The sequence below is a fragment of the Anopheles nili genome, chromosome 3, assembly GCF_943737925.1.
Source record: "Anopheles nili chromosome 3, idAnoNiliSN_F5_01, whole genome shotgun sequence".
NCBI lineage: Eukaryota > Metazoa > Arthropoda > Insecta > Diptera > Culicidae > Anopheles > Anopheles nili.
The window spans coordinates 59,453,745-59,479,599 of record NC_071292.1 but is presented as its reverse complement, the minus strand read 5'-3'; the positions used below and the strand labels follow the sequence as shown (position 1 = coordinate 59,479,599).

The 25,855-nt window shown below is 50.8% G+C and overlaps 1 protein-coding gene across 1 annotated transcript in view; it reads left to right on the top strand.

Annotated features, from left to right (window-relative positions):
* LOC128724731 (protein scabrous) overlaps positions 1-25,855 on the top strand; it is a 50,840-nt gene that overhangs the window by 3,254 nt on the left and 21,731 nt on the right. Inside the window, exon 2 of the mRNA XM_053818452.1 lies at positions 6,407-6,734. Coding sequence (XP_053674427.1) covers positions 6,407-6,734 — 328 coding nt within the window. The remainder of the gene's footprint in view (positions 1-6,406; positions 6,735-25,855) is intronic.

Below are 25,855 nucleotides of genomic sequence, written 5' to 3'. Positions count from 1 at the left end.
AGGAGAACGCCACGCGAGTAGAAAGGTAGAACTGCATTTGCATAAGATTCGAACGCACCCAACGGCGGTCGCCACAGTCGTCCATCACCTGCAATAGCCGCCGCATTGTCCGTCGTCAATCGTGCTACCATCAGCGCTTCCAGGGGTATCGTGCCTGCAAAGGCTTTCAAATCCCATCGCAGACGCGTTTTGTGTTGCGCCAATGGCACTTTCGCAGGTCGCAGGACGAGCGCCCGATGGCTTGACACTAAAACCGACGACCGTTGGAGAAGGCCGCTCGGTGGCGTGTAGGTTAAAGCCTGTCCCACCTGGCCTTACTTTAACCCGAATCCTTGCTGACATGCGAATACATTTATCATTTACCTGGAGGCTAGAGCTTCGAACACGGCTGGTCCCGGCTTTCGAACCGCTTTCGATCGCGCGACCGAGCGTACGCGACCAACAGTTCGTCCCAGGACGAACCGCGAACGGAAGAAGGACGGACTTGAGCTGAGCGAGTGAGAGAGAGAGACAAAAATACAGCTCGCTCCCCAAACCGCCTAAAGCCAAAGGATTCGCAAACGAGCAGCGGTGTGAGTGGCCCTTTTTCCTTCTTTCGCTTCGAACTCTCGTCAACGTAAGGCCAATGCCAACACCAGCAGCAGCAGCAGCAGCAGCAGTCCCCAGTAGCAGCAGCAACAGTGGGATCCTTTTGCCAATCAGCTCTAACGACCAATCTTGTAGAATGGGGTGCGTTTTTTTGAAGGTGAAGCGAAGCGCAGGGAGTAGAAAAAAAAAAACAACTGCACCGTGTTCCCGTCCCGGTGGAGCCGACGTTTGGAAAAGGACCCCAGAGCCTGATCCCGGGCAAACACACGGACACGACGTTCCCGTTTTGTCGCTGTCGAACGGAAGCGTGGATCCTTGTGTGGTAATGCCACTTGGGGTCGCTTTAGCTCTCTCTCTCTCTCTCTCTCTCTCTCGCTGTCGCTCTTCGTTTCGCATACCCGTTCGCTCGTGTGGGCTGTGCGGGTAACGAGGTTTTAAGCCACCTTGACGGGCTTTCCCGGTGGGTCCCTTACGCTTTTCCCGGTACCCGGCAGCAGAAGTGTTCCCGGCAAAAGGGGGGCAAATGATCGATTGCCTGGTAACGTTTACGATGTGACTTTGGTCCGAAAGAGACGAACAAATCACCCACATGTGCGCACACATACACACCCACACGCAGTGATGGCGTCCGAGCACGTGCACCCCCTTGCATCCCTGAGCCCACACTAGGGTAGGTTCCGGGATTTGTGCGAGGCTTGACTTTTTCCACAGCCCTACCGCGGGAACGGAAAACTGCGTGGCATTTTGGATCTTAGCCGTACGGAATGGGATTACTCTTTCTCTCGGTCGTGCCGGGACACACACGCCGATCGCAGGAGGCAGGGAAAACTATGAGGGATGGGATTTTCACCGGTCGGACACTTCACGGTAGTGGAATTATCGACACGTGGGCGTAGCGAACAGCGCGCAGTGCCACCATTCCGATTGGGTTTTGGGTGTGTGTGTTTGAAAACGCTCGATGAATGTGCGATGGCGCGCGTTATGATGAGTGTGCAGCCGATTCTCGAGCGGGAAATTCGACACCACCGCATCGAGCTTTTGCAACGCCCTGTAATTGGGGTATCAAAAATGACCTTCGACTGATTAAATGCAACTTTCGAACCATGGGAAAACTCCGTCTGATTTCTGCCCACTTGTCGGTGTTTCGTTCACATACCATATGATGCGCATAGCCCTCGTTTGTTGCAGGAAACCCGTTCGATGTTTTGCATTTTAATTAACTCATCAACTCCACTCCACGTTCCCTCCCTGGCCAATCCAGTCCCCATTCGTTAACTCTTGATCATCATGCAACCAAAGATGCAATGAGCTTCCGGGCGAGCATCCATCCAGCTCGTTTCGTTTTGTTCGCCGTGTGTCGCTACATATTGCTACTTTATCCAACAAACTGTGGGTTCATCATGTGCTCTTCCGGAGCTGCTGTCCGTGTCACCTATCGTGTGCACCTTTCTTCCCGATCCACCCCCGGGCGTCGGTCGGTCCGGGTCGCTGGGAGAACATAAAAGTAATAGCGTTTCTCAGCACCGCTGGGGCTTTAATAAAAATATATGACCATCGGACAAAAGGTACGGTATACCGGATGCAAGGCTCACGCACACGCATCTCAGCTGGCCTCGATTTTGGCACCGATTCCGAGCTTTGTCCTTCGGTCGTCGTAATTTCGGGACCACCCGTTTGGGGTACCAGGGGTGGGGGTGGGCGGGAGCCGAACATAATTTTTCGTATTATGCGTGAAAGCAGAAGCTGTCGCCCCCGGGGCACGCCAACTGCACGGATGTCCCTGGTTTCGGTTCACGTGCACTTAGACCGTGGGGTGGTACCGTGCCAATCGAGCCAATTTAGTCTCCCCGAGAATGTCAATCGTTTGTCAGCGAGCCATCGGCGTGTGTGTGTGTGCCCTTTTTATGTTTGTCTCTTTTTTTTTGTTTGCAAAAAAAGTGGCACAACTTTTATCGTCCTTCTCGCCTGGCACTGCCTGGCAAAAGGTGAGCATCGTGCAAGAAACGAGCGGTGCTACAAATTTCATCCCCCCAAAAGGTTCCCCAGGAGGCCAGTAAGCCATGTCTGGGGCCAGGTTTTCGGTTATGGCAGCTACGGGTCGGTTGAGCCCACGCGACCGGTCCACTTTCCCGGGGCCGTGTGACGGTGGCCTCGTAAACACGTTTGCACGTGCACCGTTTGCCGAAGATGTGCCGGCGTGTGTGTCGTTCCCTCCAGCAGCCGAGGCAGAAGAAGAATTCGGCCCCCGGGTTGTGTCTTGCCGTGTCTCCCGAGAAATCCACGCCAAGCGAGAAAGCGACCGAGAGACCAAGAGAAAAAGGGACAAAAGGATGGAGAATAAAACGCCATATCATGTCTTCTTCGACGGTTGGCAACCGGAATGGCAGGATGTGTGGCTGCGTTCCGTCGAGAGGTGCTCTTGCTGGAGTGTGCGAATGTGGATCCTCCCGAGATCCGCTGGGGGATCCGGTTTGGGGGATGTTTTATGATCGAATTAGCTCCAACGTAACCCGGGAGTGCGCACGTGCCCTGGACCCGGTGAGCCACGAGCGTAGCACACTCCATTTAACCCCGGGCAGGCATGACCTTAGCTAACACATCCAATCATGCTTCCAACCCCCGGGACCCGAGACCGGGCGGACGTTTTTCGGGGAAGTAATTGTTGCGGATGAAACGGAAGGACTATGTGTGGGTGTGGGTGTCCGTTTTGCTACCTTGCCTGATATTGCTTGTTTGCAGATGGTTCGATGGGTGTTTATGTGTTTTTTTTTTCTTCTCTCTGTTGGTTGGTTTTCTTTGGGCAAGATTGAACGTCCACGATCAACGTATCAGGTTGAAAGGAGCCAGAGGTGTAAGTACGATAATCGTACGAGTCTGCCTATTGGAGGTGGTCACTATTGACGATGCTCTCTCATGCCCTTATTTCGGATGGATACTTCTCAACGGCAGCTTCCAGCACCGATCGATGTCACTAACCAAAGGATAGTGATTTTCCGGTGTTTCCCAATAAAGTCCGGCGAGTGTCTCCGCCCGAAGTCCTTTAGTAAATCATCAAATCCTCACCTACGGACAGGTGACGAGTGTACCCGACCCGCCAACCAATAAGCCGTCCATTTACCACCCAATCTCTACCGAAGGGCTCCTGCGAGCGACGGTGATTCGTGCATGCAAAAGGTTTCCCAAAACCCCGTTGTAAACCTCGAGGGTAGGGCGTCTAACGACGACCAAGCCCTGCCCCGGAGGGCATGTCCTGATAAACACATTACGGCAAAGGAGAGCCTTGGGGTAAAACTTACGCCAACATTAAGCCTCCCTCCTGCCAATAATGCCGGCGTCGCTTGGTATCGGTTTTCACACACAGCGCGACCAAAATCGAAAGGGCGACGCCACGTGTCGATTTCGGGGGAGGTACAAGGTCTGTCCATGTCATCAGTTGCTTATGGCTCCATCATCGTGTCGAGGTAATGCTTTTTTTTGCTTCCTTACCGTACCGTGGTAGGAGAACGTCCACACGAGTCCATGCGTGTCTCGCCGACGTCGGAAAAATGGCTGTGCAGTGGAAAGTCAAACGATTCGGTCTGAATTTTTGGGGTTTCCCTGCGTGGCGTCGGTAAGGGAGTATGGGTTTTATGTTCTGCACTTCGCCACCCCCCCCCCCCCCCCCACTAGTGCACACGCGAAGAAAAGTTAAACACATTAAACATTTTACCCCCACCTTGTTTCATGGGTTCCACCTTCTCGGCCCTGACCACCGTTGTCGGTTCTCGGCCGTTTGCTTGCGAGTTTTTGTCGCGCTGTTTTTCGCGAAAACGCTACCGCTCACAACACGGCCCAAACCAACCCAACACGTCACGAACAGTGATTGAATTTGGTTGTTTGCACGATCACGAAGAGCTACGAAACAACCCAAAATAACAACCAAAAATAAAAAGCACGGTCTACGGTCTCAACACGCAATCGCTCGCCGAAGTTTCTCGACAGTTTGCAGTACCATGAGCATGTCTCAGAACGTTCCGAAAAACAAATGCTCATTAAAACACTCAGACGCGCGCGCGCCAGTGGCAAGGAACACACGTCAGGAGAGTTGCAATGGCCATTATCCTGAACGGAGCAACCACCAGAGGTGGTGCCACCATTTTTGTTCGCTTTAGAAAGTCGACTTCACTTTGGGTATTTATTTGTGCTGCTTTTCCTTTGATAACATTATCGGAGCAGCCTTCGCCACGGAACGCTGTAGCACTCAGTAGCGCGCTTACATCTTCAAGACCGTCGGGCGAATGGTGGTGATTGTGACGGTAATTTGCGGTCGTGCCAAATGCGACCTTTCCTATCGATTTTTGCGTGACCCATCCTCTACCACCGGTAGTGCCGGTAGGTGGTGCTGGTCAAGCTCGAGCGCGTGTTTGGGGAGGCAAACCTGCGATGGAAAAAAGGCACAACTCACCTAAATCGCCCTCCCACGAAATGCTCACTTCGCGTGGCCACAACTCGTGACCGCACCATGGCCCCCGAGACCGCTGCGTGTCTACACATTCTCTTGGCTCTGTTTTTTTGTTTTTCCTTTGCTCGTTTTCCCGAGAAGCCAAACGAAACTTACAGCAAGATTACCGGGGCCTGAACGGTGATGGTCCTGCGAGCACTGCTCGTGGCCATAAGGTGTCCCGAGTGCTGCTGCTGCTGGTGCTGAATCCTTTTTAGCTTCTTTTTGGATGTGGAGCCGCACAGCACTGGGGGGAGTGAAGCCGAAAAAGTGGATGAAAATGGCGCAACTCGTTGGGAAAGCAAGGAAAAAAAAAACTCCAACGCGCCGTAATGTTCGCCCTATTGCGCTGATAATGAATAAGCCGGGCTCGGGCTGCTTGTAATTCTTGCCGCTCGGTGTTTGTGTTTTTCTTCCCCGTCGGATAAAATATGAAAGTTTGCTTCCATCGTACATCTTTGATGGTTCCACGGAACGATTGCCGCCTACGCGCGCTCGTTCTCTCTCGTCTTCGTTTGATCGCCTTCGGAAACTCTGTGCTCTGGTACCAGTGAAAGGACGAGCGCACAGGAGCACCCACGCTAAAGCTCCTATTTGTTCAGCAACGTTACGTACGGTGTTTGTTCAGTTGTCTCCGGAGATATTTTGTTTTGCAATTGCAAACGCACTCCGAATGCAATATCAAAGCGTTGCGTTTTGGATGAGATCGTGTTGCGGTGTTAAATATAGCGAGGATTCTGCGAACGACAACGAATACACGGCAAGCGATTCGTGACAAGCGAAGCTGCTGCTGCACGTGTTTCTCCCCTTTTATGTTCGTTTCCTTTTCTATGCATCAGTTTCCTGTAAACGCCCACTCGCACTGCGATGCGATTACGATCAACGTTTCTGAGAAGCATATATGCGGGTGGTATTCAATGTCATTCGAACGTACATGTGTTATTTCTATTCTATCTTCTAAATCGTTGTCGGCACATTTTTTTACCATCCGTCCGACGGATCATAATGTGTACGCCTACAAGCGCCTGGTTTCCGTTGTGCGAATCTCAAGATGCTTCATACATTAGACACTCGGCTGTTAATTCGGTCCTAATTGACTTCAACATTATTGCGCCGGGGTTATGAAGCTTCTTGAGCCCACTCTTCTAAATTAATCGCACGTCGGTCGGCCCTCTTTCATTCTCAAACCTCTCCCTGTTGCGAGCTAAAATTTGATTGCACCGGCAGGATTCGGTTTGCCACCGTCTTCCACAGCATCTTCGTCAAAAACAATCCTGAATCGGCAAACCAACGAAAATTAACTCGCACGTCTGTTTTTGCCTTTCGCTTTTTCCGCAGGGAGGACGTCAACCTGCTGAGGGAAAGCAGCTCACCGAGCAAGGAGCGACTCACGGTTCAGTGGCTCTCGCAATCGATATCCGAGATTCGCACCGAGCTGGCGGAACTGCAGGGATCGTTCGGTGGCGGCTCAAAGGACGCCCAGTTCCGCAACCAGATGCTGGAGGACCTCAGCACGCTGCGGAGCGAGCTCGGTACGGCGAAGCTTGAGCTCGAGTCGCTCCGATCGCGCCAGGAAAAGACGGAGGTTCTCGTGCGCGAGCTACAGGAGGAAGCCGTCCAAAGTGCGGACGATATCCGGCGCAGCCTGAACCTGCGACATGACCAGGTGAGTACGCTCGATAGCGACCCCCTTTTTTTTGTACCGACACTCTTTTGATTGACAAACCGGAAAAATAATTAAACCATATTAAACCGATCGCACTCAAGGGAGCGTAACAAAAAAAAAAGCGCTGATAGCTCCAAAGCTCGAACTATGGAACTCAATCACTTTGCTTCACGGAAGTGGCCCTTGCTCCCAGTTTCCCGGTGTTCATCCGGCATAATTTATCTGTTGCGAAGCAATTTTCAGGAAAAGATTGTATCAGCGAAACACCTCGTTTGCGTCTCTCGATTGCACCGCACGGAGGTGCTTTTGAGGAAGTTTATCATTTCGCACGGTAAAATATTGCAACCACCCGGCAGAATTTATTCGTACCTGGAGGAATTTCTCTCTCCCTCACTGTTCCATGCTTCTCATCTGCACCCCACGCTAGCCGTAATCCTTTCGATGGTACGAGAGGGAAGGCTTCGTGCGTTATAATGATGTTTTATCGCGCTGACTTTTTCACCCGCTTCATCCGAGAGCCGAGCCTTTTCATGACCTCGTCCTTTCTGGTTAGTAATGGAGACGGAGTACGTGTGGCAGTGTGAGAGAGAGAGAGAGAGAGCGCACGAATGTACATTTGAAATTATTCATGCGGATGTGCGAGTGAAGCCAAGAAACACGTACAAATCATCCGACGGGATTCCAGCTTCTTCCGGAGGTAAAAATGAGGGCAACCACGCAGCCAACAAAAACGGCAGCAACTCGTCATCCGCCTCAGCGTAACGACTCCGGACGGATTCCGTCGATGCTGGAATTTCGTCCCTTTTCCCCCTTCCTCCCTCCTCCTGCCCAGAGCAATGATGGTGCGGCACTTTACACCTTGCGTCGACATTCCCGAAAAGGCGAGCCGAGACCTCAGCACATCTCCGCACGTGCAAACAGTGGCCAGTGCTCGCTTACATATGCCCCGGCGTACCCGTGATTCCTTTGTTTGTGCGAAGGGTATGATTATAACAACAAACTATGCTGCCGGAGGTTTAGAATTACCTTATTTGCGCAGGGCACCCGTTCAAGGGAGTGCGCGGTCCCGTGAGGCGAAAGGCTGCCGCCTGCACACCTGCACCAGGAAGCAGCCTCGTGGCATGGCTCGTGTTCCGCTCTGCCACCAGTGCCAAAAGTAACACTTTCCGGGGAAAAGTTTCGCCCGTAGGAATATACAGACGCTGGTTGAAAGGATCACAGGCAGGGTATATCAGGTTCCTGCGGTTCCTAGTTCCGGACGGCCGGAACGGTGTATCATCCCACGCGCGCATTATGTTGTGATACTTTTTAGATTTTAATGCCCGTGCACCCGTGTGTAATCAGAGCAGTTCATGAGAGACTTTACATGAAAAGGGGTAACATTTTTTGTGTGTTGTTGTTGCCACGGCCGATGTCGATGACGCCATGGCTTCAAATAACGCACTGTCCTAAATGCAGCACGTGCAAACACGGTCTCTGGTGCAAACGGCGAGAGTTTAGTATCTAAGCTAGCAAACCTACAGCTTTACTTTTGAAAATTTAATAATGTCCGTCGACTAGATTTACCTCGTGAAAAATATCCTGATGAGCGACATCATGGGTAGCTAGAAAGAAGAAAATCGGAAATACCAATCAATGTAAAGTATCATAAGTTGTACAGCTTATGGCATATTGCATCCCTCTTCAACTTTCGAAAAATCTTCAAACTCTTTTATAGTCATATTACTCCTGCGAGAATACACTGTGTATTCTTCACTTAGATTCAAAAAAAAATATATGTTCATAAGACCAATGCTGCCTCTCGTTTCAAGTTACCTAACGAGAGGATTTCGTTTGGGGGAAAAATTTTCCCTCGAAACTCGAGCCTTTCGAGTGAAAATCCACTCAACGTGCACTCTCGAGAGCTTATGAGTGGTTTCCCGACCGGAATATTATCGCTCCTGCTTAACCCACATGCGAACAGCGCACTCTGTTCTGTCCTAAAACACCCACCGAACTAAGCCTTACAGCAGGCTCCAGGATGTAATGTCGACGTAAGATTCATTAGCATCCGACCGTCAACGACTCATTACAAAAGTGGCAGGTTTTCGTTACGGTTGGTTACTCGCCAAGTTTTCGGTTGGTTACTGACCTGAGTGGGTGTGCTAAACATTTTCACTTTCTTTTTTTCTCTCTCTCTCTCTCTCTCTCCCTTTACCAGTGTGAGAAACAAGTCATTGTTCCGGTTGTTACTTTTTTTTAACAAATACGAAAAGTCCCTTTTCCCAGAAAAGTGTCCAATTTGGACGCACGTTGAACGGCCTCTCATAGTAAGAGCCCCACTCAAGTGGCCTCAACTCGCCTCGGAGTTGAGCTCCCGCGGCACCAATCCAGAAGAGATTTGGCCTAAGCCGAGCAAATGACAAAACTCTGTGGCACCGAGGATGAAAAACGATTCACGTGGCCCCCCGGAAACGGATGATGTAAAATGTATCAACCCGGAGATGATAGTTAGAAGATAGGCAGGCGTTCCGGCGTACCACTAAAAATAGCTTCCACCTAATACTGGTTTTATGAAAATATATATCCCGCTGTCGGTTGGCTAAGCGATTGTTGTCCGTGTGGCGTTTCGCTAGCGAGGCGAAGGCTGACTCGTACTTCAAACACCACGGACAAATGAGAGTTAATTTGGCGCTCGAAAAGGTATTGCAGGGTTCCTCGTTCGCTCCACGCGATGGCACCTTTTGTGGTGGTTTCCTGGAAAGATGACGAACGTTTCGTCCTGGCCAGTTTGCGTTGGATGTTGGATTAATAAAATTAGCTACGGATTTAGCTCGTGGCTAGAGTGATGTCCTGGGCCGGATCGTCCTTTCAAACCGTTGTCTATTAGCATCGCCTCGCACTGTGGCTGAAGAGTCCTTCGCCGTTTAAAGTCGTCTCTGAGCGGACGGATTTTTGGTTGCCATTTTGTATGCCTCCATACGAGAAACGATCCAGATTGTTGCAATTAATTTGTTAACTCCGCGTGGGGATAACGTGTTGCGTGAAAGGATTACCAATCAATTAAATGAGCGCGAGACCAATTACACGCGCAAATAATCTCATTCATTGAATCAATTAAATTTTGATTAAAATCGCTACACCTTCGATCGATACCACGCGTCGATCGACGCGCCATCGCACACAAAAAGATCAATTCGTGGTGTCACGTCAAACAAGGTGGCAAGGTCCGATGGGAGAAAGTTGATCGAACGAGTTCAAAGAAGCAATAATGGACCTCACTCGACACAATTGACCCATCATCAACGCCGCCATCAACGCGCCCGCATGGCCCGTGGGCTAACATCGTTAGAACCCAACCAAACAACTCGTAAGCGCAGCCATTAGAGCCGGACCTCGGACTTATGGCGGATGATGGCGCGCGTTTGTGCCCTCTTCCGCCAGGCGACGCCAAGGATACCACACCTTGGAGGGTCATCCATCAGTCATAAAACACTGCCGCGACGATGACTCACCAACCTGGAGGGGGTTTTCCTATGTGCCACGGGACGCCACACCCGCTGACGGGTTTATCCGGTTTGCCCATTAGGACGCGCTTGGTCGTCCTGCGCGCGATAACGGAGGGTGAGTGGCTGCCAGGCTCGTTTTATTAAATTCCGCTCGTATTCCACGTTTCCGCACTACTTACGGAACCGCACATGCAAAACATGGCACAGACTCGCGGATACGTTACTTTTACCGACCGCCTGCGGGCGAACAGAGTGACGTTCCGTTTATGAATTTGTGTGCGTATGGGTGTGTGTGCATCGCGCTTGAAGGTACGTGCGCATGTGTTGGGAAATAAAGGATAGGCACAGTCCTCGGGCCACGCTGAGGGCCCAGTTGCTGCTTCATGCGGCCTTCCGAGCGGCAAAAGCCGTTGATAAATGTTTCATGTATTGGAGCATAAATTAAATTTCCCTTAATTATAACCCGGGTGCAGGGGGTGTACCACGGGTCAGGACCCTTTGGACGTGCCGGTGACGGGCCACACTGCCACGTTCAAAACTCGCCGGTGGCAAGCGGCCCCACGGCGAGGGTTATTTCACGCCTCAGCAACCGCGCGCAACGTTTTTCCTGCCAATGGAGGGGTGAAAAAGCATCGACGACGAGGAAAAGTGCGAGTTCTCGTCCGGCTCGACCAGTTGGTGTTGGCTACAGGGTGCGTCATAGGCACACCACCAAGCCTACTTCTCGTCGATGGAGTGGATCCGTCGGGTTTTTATTATTTACTTCACCACCGCGGCAGTTCGTAACCGTCGACGAGTGGTGCGCGTTATGGGTGGTTGTTTTTTTTCTCTCTTTCTCTTTCTTTCTTTTCTTTTCTTCTTCACTTTGGGTACAGGACGTGATCAAGAGCTTTCTTTTTTATGGCCAGGTTTTTTTTTATGATGCAGAAAATAAAACATATCATTAACGTCGTTCCGATGCCTTTCTGGATCGTTGAAAGCTTTCGTGCCGTGCTTCCGTACAGAATGGTTCTTTCAAAATTTACATCAACCTTGTGGAAAAAAAGAAGAAAAATTGAGATTCGGCCATAGAACAAGCTCGGACACCGCTTGACCACCCATTAATCCTACATGCTTGGGCTCCTTTTTAATGACAGCTTTTCTGCGCAGCTTAAATACATTTCATAATGATGAGCTTTTACAACACTAACATTGGAGGGTATTTCGTATAACCTGTTTAACTCAAAATGCTTCCATCGCATGCGCCATATCACATTCTTCGCATCGCGTTTTTTTTTGGGGTTATACCACCAATTGGCACAACATTGGCAATTGGAAAAATAATAACTACAACGGAAACAGGCCATTTTCCACGCACTCGACATAATGGACCAACGCCGTGGCGTACGCTCGCCGTCACCGCGACACTGTACACATTTCCTCACACATGCACGCTCACTTCCGCTTCGCCATTTTCGCTGATACTTCTCACATCCGGTCGCGCGGTGACGAAAATGGGCTCGCGGCCAGTCGACGCAACAATAAGCGGTCCGGAATTTTCCCACCCTGCTGGCGCCAACAGCGAGCAAACAGCTCTCGTAGCCGGCCCCCAAAGGGCAGATGATATTTTGATTTATGCCCGGCAACAACTGATCGTTGGTTGGGCGAAGATTGAAGCACGAATTTGTCGCTCCTCACCATCGGTCACCAACACCACGAGGACTCGGCTTCGGACAACCGTGTCACCTCTCCCACCCACCCACCCACTTTTCAGTGCGGTCATTAAGTATGGTAATGATCATGATTATGGCAGATCGTTGGAAAGCTCTCTCTCTCTTTCTCACTCACTTTTTCACTTGCCTGCGTTCGAAAAGGACTCGTCGCTGGCACGGAACGGCTGGCGGCTTGGAATTATGTGTGAAAATTGCGCGCAAAATCCCTGGCGCCGCGTGCTTCCACCGTCCAGGGTGTCCTTGCTGGTGCAATACCGACTGTGACCGTTTAGATGGTGATGTTGTCAAATTTGGAGTAAAATTTAATTGCCCTGGTGCTGTTTTCGCCCCCTCCCAGCACCTGATTGGCGCGATTGCCTGAAACGGTGCCAAAAAGCTGCTCGCAAACATTAACGGACCTTGAAGTAGGCTTGCTTTTAAGGGGGCCAGTCTGGTTTGGTGTTTTTTTTTTGTTTTATCACCACCAATAATCCGCTCCCAGCGGGCTCGAGTGGTGAGTAATTCCTGTTCTGCTAATGGAACGCGACGTCCGCGTCAACCCCGACGAGTGAGCGAGCTCATCAAAAGACAATTAAATTGACCAGCGAAGTTGTGCAGTTGTGTGGCCCAGCTTAAGTATCGCATGGTCGAAATGGCACAACACCACCGCTTTGGGGGAGGTTTTTAAAGCACGCAACGGTGAAAAAGAAAAAACGACCACAACCAACCTCTTGACTCTTGATTAACACGAGCCTCGGGTACGAAACGAATGTCGCTTGCAGCGCGTTTGTTTGTTACATAAACAAAGTAGCATAAAGCGCTCCCGTCGTGTCGACCTCACGGGGGATGGGCTTTTTCCTCGACCTCGCGCGGAGAAAACGTGTAAATATTGCCAATTTGTCGCTCGTCGCTCGTCTCGCGGGCAGATGTTTTTGCCCGATTTATGCCCACCGTTCTCGCGCACGAGCATTCCATTTCCATCCGCGATCCGGCGGAAGGGCACGCGAGCGGACGTGCACGATAATGAATTTATCTTGCCCATCCCAACCTGGACGAGTCCTGGACGACCCATTCGCGAGCATCTCCCGCGTCACCCACACCCGCACGCTTTAGGGCACTCCGCTAACGAGATTGAGCTGGATGGAATTTTTGGCCTCACGTTAACGAGAGATCATTCAACTAACGGCGCCTCGAGGGCGTCCAAAATGTCCTTCTACGCAGGGCGCATCATCAAATGAACATCTGTTTGTATGTGTGTGTGTGTGTGTGTGTGTGTGTGTGTGTTTGTGCCGCCGTCTGGCAGGAGAGGGATAGGAATAATCGTAAAACCCCACGCTCCATCGAAAGTGAAAAGTGTCTGCGAGAAGGAAAAGAGCAGAAAAACAAGAAACCGACAAGACGCGTCAATCTGCCATAGCTCGCGTCCTCGCGGCTTGGGCAGGAAAAAGTCAACAAGGCATTTAGCGGGCAACAATGATTCCGCCGTTTCCGGCAACTTCAACGGGGAGGGGTGACAAAAATGTCGCTAATCCACCCCATGCGCTGGCCTGTACGCCACCCGCGGCAAGCCACTTCACGTTTTGAGTATTTCCGCTTCCGGGCGGTTTCCATCCGCTCTCGTTTGGCACAAATTACCACGTCCGTCTCGTGTCTGAGCGGTGCCAATCTTCTTTTTTTTTCCTTTCTGCCATTTCATCGGACCTCCGCTCGTCCTTGTGCGTGTTCCCGCCCCCGGTCACGACGCGCGTGACTTCCACTTTCCACGGTTGTCAGTCACATTCGGGTGTGGCGAGCTACGATTTTCTTGAAACCGCTCTAAACATGGCCTCCATGGAGCGCGGCGGAATGGGAAGTGGTCGCTGCAAATGGTTTTATTTCTTTGCCATTTTTCAGTTGTTGCTGTATTTGTTCTCCTCCATCTGTGGAAGCTTTCAGCCCCGAAGCGAACGACGCGCGCAGAATCTTTGACAGGGTGCTTGCGAGCGCGCGCCCGGAAGCGACATTCGCCATTCGACTTCTTGACTGCCATTTGACGGACAGGATGCGAGAATTTTCCTCGAGTCAATTAGAATTTCAGCCCGCGATGAAGGAACGCTCTCCGCCCTCCTCGGTAGTCGTCTGGAGCTGGACCGGTTGACGACGTTTAGCTGGGTTCCTGTCTCCCCGAGCACTTCCGGGCGTCGTTTTCCGTGCGGCGAGAAATTTGCGCCTCGTTTGAAACAAAACCCGCCCTTTTCCTATCGGTCCGTGGGAGCACGAAGTTGGCTTCCACAAGACGCTGTCGTCAGCCGCCCGCCAACGGGAGCATCACAAAACACAAGAAGCACCAAAACGCTGCTGCTGTGCGGTGGGCTGAAAGATTTGAGCCACGGCAATAACAGGGCGAACCGAGCGCCTCTGGCCGGCGTTGCGCGGAATGGTCTGCAAAATTGATTTTCTGTGCGCCGTGCCCCGCGGTGAGAAAACGTTTACCATAATGGAAGTTAAACGAGCGGAAATCCTTAGGGCTGACGAAGGGTCCCAGGTCCGGATCTGCAGCAGAGCTCCCGCAGCGGGTTCGCGCTTAAGGCAACAAACAGTTCGTCATCGCGTCCTGCTCGGGGATGGGTGGGAACCGAGACAAGGACATCCTGGACCTGCGGACTCTCGGAACCCGGATGCGGACCGTCGGCCAGTTTCACTTCGCCGAAAGAAGCCGGTTCCGTGTCTTACGGCTGCTGACGTCGATGTTTGGACCGCTCTCTGGTCGATCTCGGAAAACGATTCGCCGGCGGTTTTTCGTCATCGATTCGCGCTATTGATGCAAGTGCCTCCTTTTCCGCGGCTTTTCTCGGGTTTTTCCCGGAGGGTGGTGGAAAAAGGTGGGCCAGAAAAGTTTCCCGTTGTTCCGGGGTGGCTCCCAGTGGCTGAGAAAAGTTTGGTCGGCGCGATTCGTTAGGGTTCCGAGATCAATTATGGTAACGAGAGACAGTGGCCCAGCCGGAATTGGGGCGTTTTTTTTTAACCCTCGGAAACGGCCAAAGAAAAACACAGAGCCTCTTCGCACCGAGCGCAAGCAACCGAAACGGACCTAAAATGCGGCAGAATGGGGGGTGAGATCGCTTGTTTGGGTCGGGATCGGAAATTCGTTAGGGCGAGGGTTGCGCAATTGCGCTGCCTCCTTGAGGCGATTGAAAAGCGGTTCCGAGTTGGCGAAAAGTCTGAGCCCCACGTCGACCCCTTCCGCTCGCCAGTTCAAATCAAATTCATCAATTACGTTCCAAGCGCAAACTCTTGGCCATTTGGGATAGTACCATTTACATCTCGCTGGCTGGTCACGAATATTGAGCGATTTCAACAAACAATTTTGGGGTTGCTTTTGGGGGACGCACAAATATTCAATCTACTAAAATCAAATGTATTAGCGTCGTTTTCTTGGCTGGTGATTGGGTGAAACACACCAGAAAGCTTCCAACGGGTTTTATGAGGTCAGTAAAGGATAGTTTAAGTAATGGTTTACACGAATAGCTTTAGGCGTGATTTAATAGCGATCATTGAAAATGCTTCCAGCTTCAGGAGCTTTAACCATTTACGAATACCTCTGAAACTTTTTCAATCACTAGCCAAGCCAAACGAGAACTGATTTCTCCAGCTTCATCTGAAAGCATTCAAATCGTTCCACTGCTACCAAATGCTTCAAAATTTAAAGCAATATATATTCCCCAGCCCCAAATCACGGAGGAAAAGTGAGCAAAAGTGATCGCTATTCGACTCACCGCTGCCATCATAATCAATATTCCTGCCGGTTACAAAATTGAATTCCTACCAATCCACTGCTATTTATTTTTATTTCGTTTTTTTTTCTTTCCGTTACACTTTTACGCTTAAGCCATCCTTCTCTTCGCTCTGCCCCTTCCAGAAAACGAGCCCGGTGAAAATCTGAAGCAAATCTCCAAAAAATGAACTCCCATTTCACGCCGGGTGAGAAAAACCGCCCCCTCAATCGTTTATCTTTATTTGTTTGTGTTTGTGTCTTTTCGCTTCTTTTACCAACCCCGCTGGCCGTGCGCTACCTTGCACCATTATTTGTAGCAATCCTCGGCACGGTTTCGGACACAAACGACACGAAATTATTCAACTCAACCTTTTTTCTTATTTATTTCTCCCCTATTTTATCCTATTTTTCCCGTTCCGGTTCTCTCGCTTTCGCTTACACCAAAACACACATTCCATCGCTTTCGCGCCTTTCTTGCAAGCAACACGGCGTAAACCGATACGCAAACCCATCAAATCACTCAACCGATTTACGGACGTGCGTGACACGTTACACGTACCGCAATGGTGGCCAACACCCCCCGGCAAATGGCGGCAACGGAAAAAAAGCCCGCTCTAATATATTCCATTTGTATCGACCTTTCCTGTTGTCCTCCAAAAAAGGGTGGCTCCACCGGCTCAAAGTCAATAGACTCTCGCGGGTCCATTCGGGTCGAAAGGTTCCCTTAAAGGGCGCAGTAGCAAAAAGGAAAGCGCTCGCACGGAAAAGTAACTGCGTCATAGGACCAACCGACCGACCGGCGTTGGCAATGGTATTCGCCTGTTCGGTGAAAGATGAAATATCACCTGCTCCTTAATCTACCATTTTTCAATCCCATCCACAAAACCCCGCCAGCTGCGCAGGTCACCGGAGCGTTGGGTACGGTTTGTGTGCGCGCGCGGGACACCGAACGCCACATGGCGTCCCTTTTTTTTTGTTCGCCGAGCTTTTGTTGCCGTTTGTTTTTTTTTTCTGTGTGTGTGCGTCGTGTCGACCTTCTCTTTTCGGGCTCAGCTTCCGTCATCGGCTGCTAAGCAGCTGCGGCAGCAGGTACATTTTTCAAAAGCTAATCGAGTACCGGCCAATTTTGACTATTTCGACAAGGTCCTTCCTACGACGAGGGAGTCGGTCCTTTCTCGCTGTCCCGCTTTCCCCGCCTACCGTTCAATCAAACGAGCTTTCGCTTTTGAGCTGCGCTTTGCCACTTTCCGATGGGTTTATTTATTTGCCCTCGCGTACGCGCCCTTCGCCGACAACCCCGCAGGCAGGTTGAAGGCAGGTGATCTTAGGCGTGCAGGTTGCTCTTTACCTTTTCGCTTCTGCCTTTGGGCTCCGTTTCCACCGAGGCCACAAACAAACAAAAGGCCCACGCGTTAAGCCCGGCAACGCAACGGCTCAATCGTCCTAGCTCGCCCTACCGGAACTGATCGGCATTAGGTGATTCCGGGGGTTTGGAGCCGACCAACCAAAAAAAAAAAAGGAACAAAAGGTAAAAATTCGATCGACTGCTGCCGCCGAACCGCTTAAGCTGGCCGCTTATCCTCCGTTGAGTTTCCTGCCGGCTGCTACTTTGCACACTGCGGGTGCGAATTTTGTGCCGTGGCAATAAAAACGTGCCACAGCTGTCAAATGCGCGAAGGAGTGGAAGCCTACCGGGGTTTCGTTTTTCTTTTGTTTCATGACCCCCTCTTGAGTACTGGGGGGCAGCAGCCCAGTGGGTTGTTACAATTTTTTGAATGCGTTGTGTATCGGGATTTTATGCTCCTTTCGGTGGTGGAAGAGCCCGCCGATTTATGGACGAACCGATCAGCCTCGGCACACGGTTGGGCAGCTTGGTAAGGTGGAAACGGATTAAAAACTCGTAAAATAAGTATTTTTTTTCTCTTCGTCCCCGTGTTTCGAGAACACGGCGGCTGCTAACCGACACGGAGACACAGCTGTAAGAAAAGGTAGCTGAGAGAAAGAGATAACGCAGCGCTAAAACATAAAGCAGCATAATCAATTCCAATGAAATGATCCGACTCAAGGTAGGCAATCTAATTTGGGGCATTTATATACTTTTTTAAATTCTCTATCTCCTCTTCTGCCCCTAAACTTAAACCTAGGGCTTCCGCTCTAGCTACACATCTGCAGCCGGCAGCAGTAACCGTGAGCCCGTCCCCAGGACTCTGGGGAAACGCAATCAGATAATTAATCTTCGGGCCGAGAAACAGCTGCGCCGCGCTAGGCCACAACGCCGGCCGGATATTGCAATTTTGTGCGCGTTTCGGACACGATCGAGATTTCATGCAGCTACGGCAGCCAGCTACGTGGCCACGATTTATCTCACCCTTGCCGTGGTTCGCCAAATTTAAATGTGATAATTATCGCCCGGCCAACCGGTTCCAAGGGTTTGGTTTCGGGAACGCAGTGCGGTACCTGTCGCTTAATTGCTTTATGATGGAGAAGAGAAAAGAAGCTTCATGCAATCTGCTACCCGGGAAAATGGAAAGGTCCGTACGGTGCATTAAAGCTTCCGCTCATATTTGATTCGCATCTCGTAACGGTTCGAGCCTCACTTTAAGCTGCACTCCCCCCGGGGGGACGCGAACGGACCCCTTTTGTTTACGCAGCTTTTAGCTGGTGTTTTGTTTTTGTTTTCCTCTCTCCGTGATTTTTTTTTCGTTGTTGCGTCCCATAATCAAAGCTAACATTGTTTACGTTTCCATACGCGCCACACCTCATTACAGTGGTGGCCTGTTCAGCGGGTGCCTGATGTAAATTATCACCGCCAGCTCAAACCCCGAGTGTGTCCCCCTCGGGCAACAGAAGAGCAGGAAGCAAACACAACAACAACAACAACAACAACGACGACGACGAAAAAAAAAGAGGCGAATATGGTCCGTTTATAATTCATCCCATCCGCACGCTTGTCCACAGTCGGCGGGATGTGGAGACGAGTAACGAGAGTTCGTACGCATATGCAATGGAGGTTCGATAATTTATTCATACATTCATACATTCATTTATGCAAACGGTGGAAATTTGGCAGGGCGATGAGCAGGTGGGGGGGGGGGAGGCAATGTTGTTCCGGATCCGGAGCATCATCAAAACCGGCCGACTGCACCGGACTGTGACCACGTGTTCCCTTCTCTGTTGGGTTTTTGGTGCGTTCGCGGCCCGTTCCAACGTGTCCGGGGGGTTTTTGCTCAACCGAAACCGAAACACACCGTCGAGAGCCCAACCGGCGATGCAACTGATGCTTCGGGAAGAAGGGATAGGAAGGAAAAGCGTGGCGTTTCGAAACGAATGCACTTCTCGTTTCCGGGTTCCCGGCCGGTCGAAGGTTGGCCAGGCGTCGCAAAAAGGCCGACCGTCGAGACGGCCCGGGCAAAAGGAAGCGGAATTAATTCGCCGCAGCCTCGACTCCGCCAAAGGAGCAACGTGTGGCCTGGATGGTGTGGCGAAAAAAAGGGAGCCGTGCAGAAGTACCGGCGGCACGCATCAGCCAAACAGTGGCCGTGGGTCATGGGGACATGGCAAAGGGTATAAAGGGTGGGGAAAAGTTTTTGGCGCGTACCCGGGCACGGAAGCGAGGCGCAACGGCGTAACGGCGCATAGCGATGAATTTTTTATCATCCATCACGCGCGAGCCCGCCGCAAGGCAAAAGCAAGTCGTAAAGTGAAAAATGAAACCAAATTCGCGGTGTACCGTGACACACACAAACACACCGTGGCGATTCCTCCAAGAGCAGCTCGTTTCGGGGATTTAATCGGAGCACGCGTTCGATGAATTTTGAGACTTATCCGAAAAAAAAAAAACATCGCCGCCACGTAACCGAAACTCAATTTTGAAGACCCCGAAGTGATGTGATGAAACCTGACGGGAGAAAAAAGCGAGTTTTTTGATTGCATTTCGTGATGCATGCAGCGCACGCAAAACGGACCATGCATAAGAAAACTCCCGAACAAGGATAGGGGTCCTGTCTGCCGACTGCTTGCATCTTCTGTTCGTTCTGTACGCTTCCCTGCGGCGTGTCCTGCATCGAGGGCTTTCAGCTGCATCGTACCTGCAGCGAGCAGGGAAAGAAACAAAAAAAAAACACGAACATAATCTTCTGCTCGTTATTTGCAGTGCTCCTTTGTAAGTGAGTGTGTGAGTGTGGAAGAGAGAGAGAGGGCTACTCGAGACAGCCGGCCAGATTTTAATGACCTCCACCCGTAGGAAGCAATCCCGGTGGCGTTTCGTTACATTATCGATGTGCCCGGTTTTGGCCTCCCCGGCAGATAGCGATGATAGCTTTAATACAAGAGCCTACCGCACTGAGGATGGAACCAAGCCGGGGCAAACGCGACGGGTTAAAGGGCCCACCAGGGCAGCTGGTGGAATTGCGCGAGATCGACCAAAATTCAGGCGTCTTCAGGAAACGAAAATGTGCCATCTCACCAGCGAATCGCGTACGCTTATCACGTCGATCGGTGGCGGGCGGCAGCTGAAACTCAGCTCGATCCTCGTGACCGGTTTTGCCGGAGCCCTTTTTTCTCTCCCCCCTCGGTGACGGAACTCCTGCGGGTTGTTCCCTCGTTCATTCACGATTTGTGTGCAGCAGCCCCTTCGCCTCGCGAAGCGCACCTGTCGTACTTTATTTGCGCTCTCTACGCTTTATCGCACCGTTCCGGGGTTCACGGCAGGTTTGGTCGTGTGTTTTTTTTTAATTTTCTTTCGTCGTTGTTGTCTTTCCCACCGCTCCCCAGGGCTTGGTCGGTGGTTTCTTTTTGTTTTGCCCACCATTTCGCCACCATTTACGGGGTGCATTTTAGTTTGGTCGGGATCGAGCAAATCCACGCTGAAAATGTTGCACCAGCTGCCAGACGCAAACAGATTGCAGCCCGTCGATAAGATTTCAGCAAAATGGAATTATAATTTCCGTGCCCCACACACACATTGTAAAGGTGCTGGCCTGAGGAGCACGAAACGATTCGGGGGCCCGACCGTCTCGCAAAAAGGAAGATTGATGCGCGGATTAGTTGTTCGTCGTTTCCGCTCGCGCATTCGGTACCGGTGCACGTCGCTCTGTATTAGGAAATTGAGCGGTCTTACGAAATATGAAATCAAATTATGGTAAACATGCAGCTGCTACTGTTTGGGTGCTCTCCTATCGGCGAACGAAACGAACATTGGCCCAATCAAACAGCAAGATAAACGGCTGTCATCTCGTACCATCGCGTGCGCGATGGTTGTTTTATCGATATTTAATTTTATGATTTAATTCCACCCAAAACTCCGGCCGTTCTTTCTTCGGCCCGTATCGTGCCCATGCACGCGGGAATAAACTTTCGATACACCGTAAAGTCTGCCCACCCACCCTTCGACGGCCAAAAGTTATGCCTTTTGGCCGCACACGAACCAGCATCATTCGTTGTCCTTCTTTATAAGGTCCTTCTCCTCGCCATCGGAGCTATCTAATCAAATGTTTCGCTTTTGTGTAGGTGTGTGCGTTTTTTTTCTTCGCTCGCCGTGACTTTCGGTGTTCTTTTATTCCAAGACTCGGCTTCGGTCTTGCAAAAGAATTTATTACAATACGCCAGCGCATGGCAGCGGTAGCGGTGAATAAACCAAAAATGGTTTGGCATAAAAATCAATGAAAACCCAATAAAAAATGGGGTCGCGGGAAAACAATGCCGAGCGCTCCCGCCAACACCGGCTCGGTTCGTTCGCGCGGAAAATGGTGGTCCTAAAAATTTAACTCGTTTTTCATTCGTTTTCTGAACTCCGACGGATGCGAGGAAATTCAGCAAGGGGGCACGAATCCAATGCCACGTGGAAATGCCAAACAAGTGAGAGGAGCGAACGAAAAGAAAAAAACGAACGAAAAGGAAAACGCACCACCACGGCATAAAACACGTGCAACATCTTTCTTCCGCACCACCGCCGTCGCTACCGTGGCCACCGTGAGAATGGTTTTCTTTGAAAGCTTTCTTTGACGTTCTCGCGAACGAGCTCCCCGATTTCCATCTTCTCGAACCGGTGGTGGCTTCCTAATGTTCCTTCTGCTGTTTTTTTGCTCCCTTTTGCCATCCGTTGCCACATGACTTTGCTGCAATGCCATCGCATCACGAGCAATCGAACATGCGCCGCCGCCACCGCCACCTGGTGCCTCCTTTTGATGCTTCGTCTAATTTTTCTTCATTTTCCAACCGGCTTGCCGAACCGGGGTACCCTCGCAAGGATTGCTGAAGTTTTCGGTCGACCTATTCGTGGAGCTCGACCGAAGCCACGTTTCAAAGACCGGCTGGCTGACTGGTCAACCGCTTTCTTGGCCCACCCGTCTTATCTTGCAGTTTTAAATTAGATTTCCCTCTGCTTAAAAATAAATGAAGACAAGTGAAATCCGTCGATGCGCGGTGAAGCAAACGCGGGTGTGTTGGGAGAGAGAGAAAGAGAGAGAAGGCCGAGGGAGATATCGAATCCCGGGACCGACATATCGCGTCCAAATGGTCGGCCACCAAATCGAAACGGTTTTCCTGGCGATTGTTGGAAATGGTTTCTTGGGAAAATTGGTCCCCTTTCCTAATCGCACCATCGGGCTATGATTACGTGAACGTTCTCTGTGTATCGATATTGCATCAGTCGGAGCATCGGTTTTTTTCATTACAAACCATCGTTGCTGGCGGCTGCCGGAAAAAGACGTGACTCAATGCATTGGAAATGCCATTTCTATCGAGTACCACCATTACTTGTGGTATCAAGAATTGTTTTCTTGTCGTTGCATGAAGTTCATTTATGAAATAAACATCATGAAAAAGTATGCATCTGGTTTAAAGATTAAGGTTAAGGCATTTTTTAGTCAAGCTTTAAAAGATTAAAATCATCCATTTTAATCATCGATCGTGCGCCTAGTGAAACAGAAACTTCTAGTTTCCAAAAACTACGAAGAATTCAAGCTGGTAGGGAACGATATTTCTATGCATTTGCATTTGCAGCACCCGTTTGGTAGAATTCAAATTCCCACACCTGTGAATGCATTTCAAACACATCGCCACACATTGAAAAAGGCCTCGCGAAAACGACGACCGCAAGCGTGGTTCGTCAACGACTTTGCTTCAAACCCCCCGAGGGGGAAAAAGCGCTCCACTTTCGGCAACGTCAGATTTGCGCCAAATTTCCATCCCGCAGCGAGAAACACACACGCACTAATGGCCACTCCGGTCGGGACCTGATGAACCTGCTCGTGACGATGATGATGACGATGGTGATGCTTCTTTGCTTCCGATGCGACCGATGCTCATGGTGCCAGCAGTAATGAAGATAGCGACGGGGCACACTCTATCGTCCGGAGACCGGAAGCCCGTGCTGCTGCTTTACCAAACGCGCTGTGGCAAAATTATTAGCTCGTCCCGCCAAAATCGCTACCACAAAATGTGCCCTTTTTGGCGCGACAGAGCAAGAGAGATGGCTAGCGAAATAAAATGCAAAACGACTCGAACCTACTTTTTGAAGCCAAGCCGACGCCGTTGGGCACGCAACCGGCAAAGAAACATCGCCGCGACGTCCCTGGTAGAGCAAAAAAAAAAAACAACAACGACATTACTCCACGCGAACGGCTAAAGCTCGTTCTCGTACGGACACACAACCACCAAAAATCTTCCCCCTTCTTAGTTCGCACACCACCCAAGAGGCCTCTCGAGCGCGAACGGCCAGCGAATCTCGCACGGTGCGAGCATATGATGTACATATATCTTTTATGCTAATGCGTATCATTTATATTCCAACTTTTGAGGTCGTTCGAGGCGAACAAAATCGCAAATTTAGCCCCCATGCAGCCTTCGCAGTCCGCACTTCCGCACACGCGCGCTGGGCGGCCCTAATGGTCACAGGATCACACTTGCCTGAAGGATCCCGCACCACGCGTCGTTTGACTGCCATTTGGCCCCCCTCCGCTCTTCGAGTTATGATGCTGGCGTGGCGATGCTCCGTTGAGGCGTTGCGTTTGTTCCTTTCGCTTTCGCTGCGGCGCTCCTGGCGAGTGAATCCACCCCGTGGTGGTAGCATGCTGTGCGGTAGAGGGTTCTCCCGTTAGCATAAGTCGGCGCAAGAATCAACGCAAAAGCAGCGGGAAAGTGAGAAAGCGAGAATGCGAATAAAAAGCTACGAGCACGCATCGGAACCGAAGTGGTTTCGATGATGATTTCGATTCGTTTATGTTGCGGTAAAAATTGTTCCACCAGCCGTGCTCCGCTGCTCGCCCCATTCGGGCTGCTGGCAAAGAAAAAGGACACCAGCGCCATGCAGATGATCGTCCTGGCACCACCCCGATTCGGGCGCCGTTCCGGATCTATCGGCTTCTTATTTATGTCCTTGCGAACGACTTCCAATTGGAAAGCCGAACGGCAAGACCCTCGGTGTCGCTCGAAGGAAAAGGAGCAACAAAAAAAAGTAATACACATACTCCCAAAAAGCAAAAACTTTGCGTCTGCGAAACAAACGCCACCGTTTCGTTTCGATTCTCGTTATTTTCAGCTTTTTATTGCACCTTATTTGCGTTCGGTTCCATGCCACTTGCAGGCAACGAATCGCATGCCTTCTCTCTCTCGCTCTATCGACGGAGGTCCTGACGTTCATCAGGGACAGGACACAGGAAAGGCACGACCAGAAATGGCCATAGAAATGGCAACTAAACGGGTTCATCGTGCCGGCGGGAATCCGGTTTTTATCCTTTACACCTTACTTAAAGGGGATCTTTTATGCCTATTTTTATGCATCATGCTGCGTACCCCGGATGCCGCGCAGGACCCGTCGTTTGCCTTTTTGGTTCCTTTTGCCTTGGAGATACGTATACGAACAACAACAAAAAGAGAGAAAACACCACACACCACGCCAGTTAGCTGCACATCTGTTCCTCCCGTCGATGGGGACCTTTTGCGAGAGGATATGTTCCCAACTGAAGGATGAGCGAGACCGCAAAGAGTGTGGGCAAATGTTTCTCACGCTGTCCTGCGGATAGTGGCGATTGCAACATTTCTTTCTGCCCTCACTAACAACCTCCCCACATCCAGGCCGCCGCCTGCTGTGGCCTGATTTTCCCTTTTTCCCTTCTATCGCATTTTCATCTTGCTTGTGCTGGCGGTGTGTTTTTTTTATTGTGTGTGTGTAGTACTTCTTTTTCTTTTTCCATACTTCGTTCGTCCCAGCCCAATTTCTGTATGCTTGCATCGATTTACGCTCGGCACACCGGAAGATGTACAAAAGCTTCACATCGTACGCGGCGGCGGTGAATCTTATTCCGCATCCTTTGCTCCTTTGCGAGGCGTGCCGCACCGTTTCAACCATTGCTCGCAAGAGACGTGCATATATTTTCTTTGCCGTATTTATGCACGACGGCCGATCGGGCTGGGCTCGAGATTTTACTCCCAGATGATTTTTCCCCCCTTTTTTTGTCTGTGCGCTCTTGCGCCTTCGTTGTGCCCGAGGAATGGGTAGGTAAGCCCCCATGAATAAAACAAACATCGAAAGGATAACCCTATTTCGTCTATTTTCTTTCGTTCGGGCGAAACACGAGCGACTTGCAACGGCCACTGGGACCACCGCACTCGCACATAGACACACACACACCTTAGGTTTTGCCCAGTGATAGCATTATTTAATATTTATCGGTTTTGCATTTTTCGCTTCCCGGTTGCCGCTGCCAGCTGCTGGGACACTCCTGAGAATATTGCGATTGAGGGCTTCTGGAAGGCTTTCACGGGTTTTGCAGGCTTTATCGATGTCGGCTGCTACCGAAGCGTGTGTGATGGCAAGAGGAGGCCTGGCACATAAAATAAGGCTGCCACTTCGCCGGTCGAAAAGCATGGACCCTTCCGCATGGTCCGTAATAGTCTACGGTACTTATGCAACGGGATTGAGTCGATCGTACGGACGAAAGGGATCGCGAAGAGGATATCCTCGCCCGGTGGTACAGTCGCTTGCTTTACGTAAATTTATTTGAGCGCTGTTTCCATTTTTTCTTGCTGTTGCTGCTGCTGCTGCTGCTGTGAGTATATTTTCATGGCCCTACTACGTTGGGTGCAGGTGTAATGCTCTCAGGGAAATGGACGTCTTGACCGTTGGCGTAAGGCAAGGACTTGCGACCAGTGGGTAGAACACGATCAGGATAAGATTGGGATTACAAA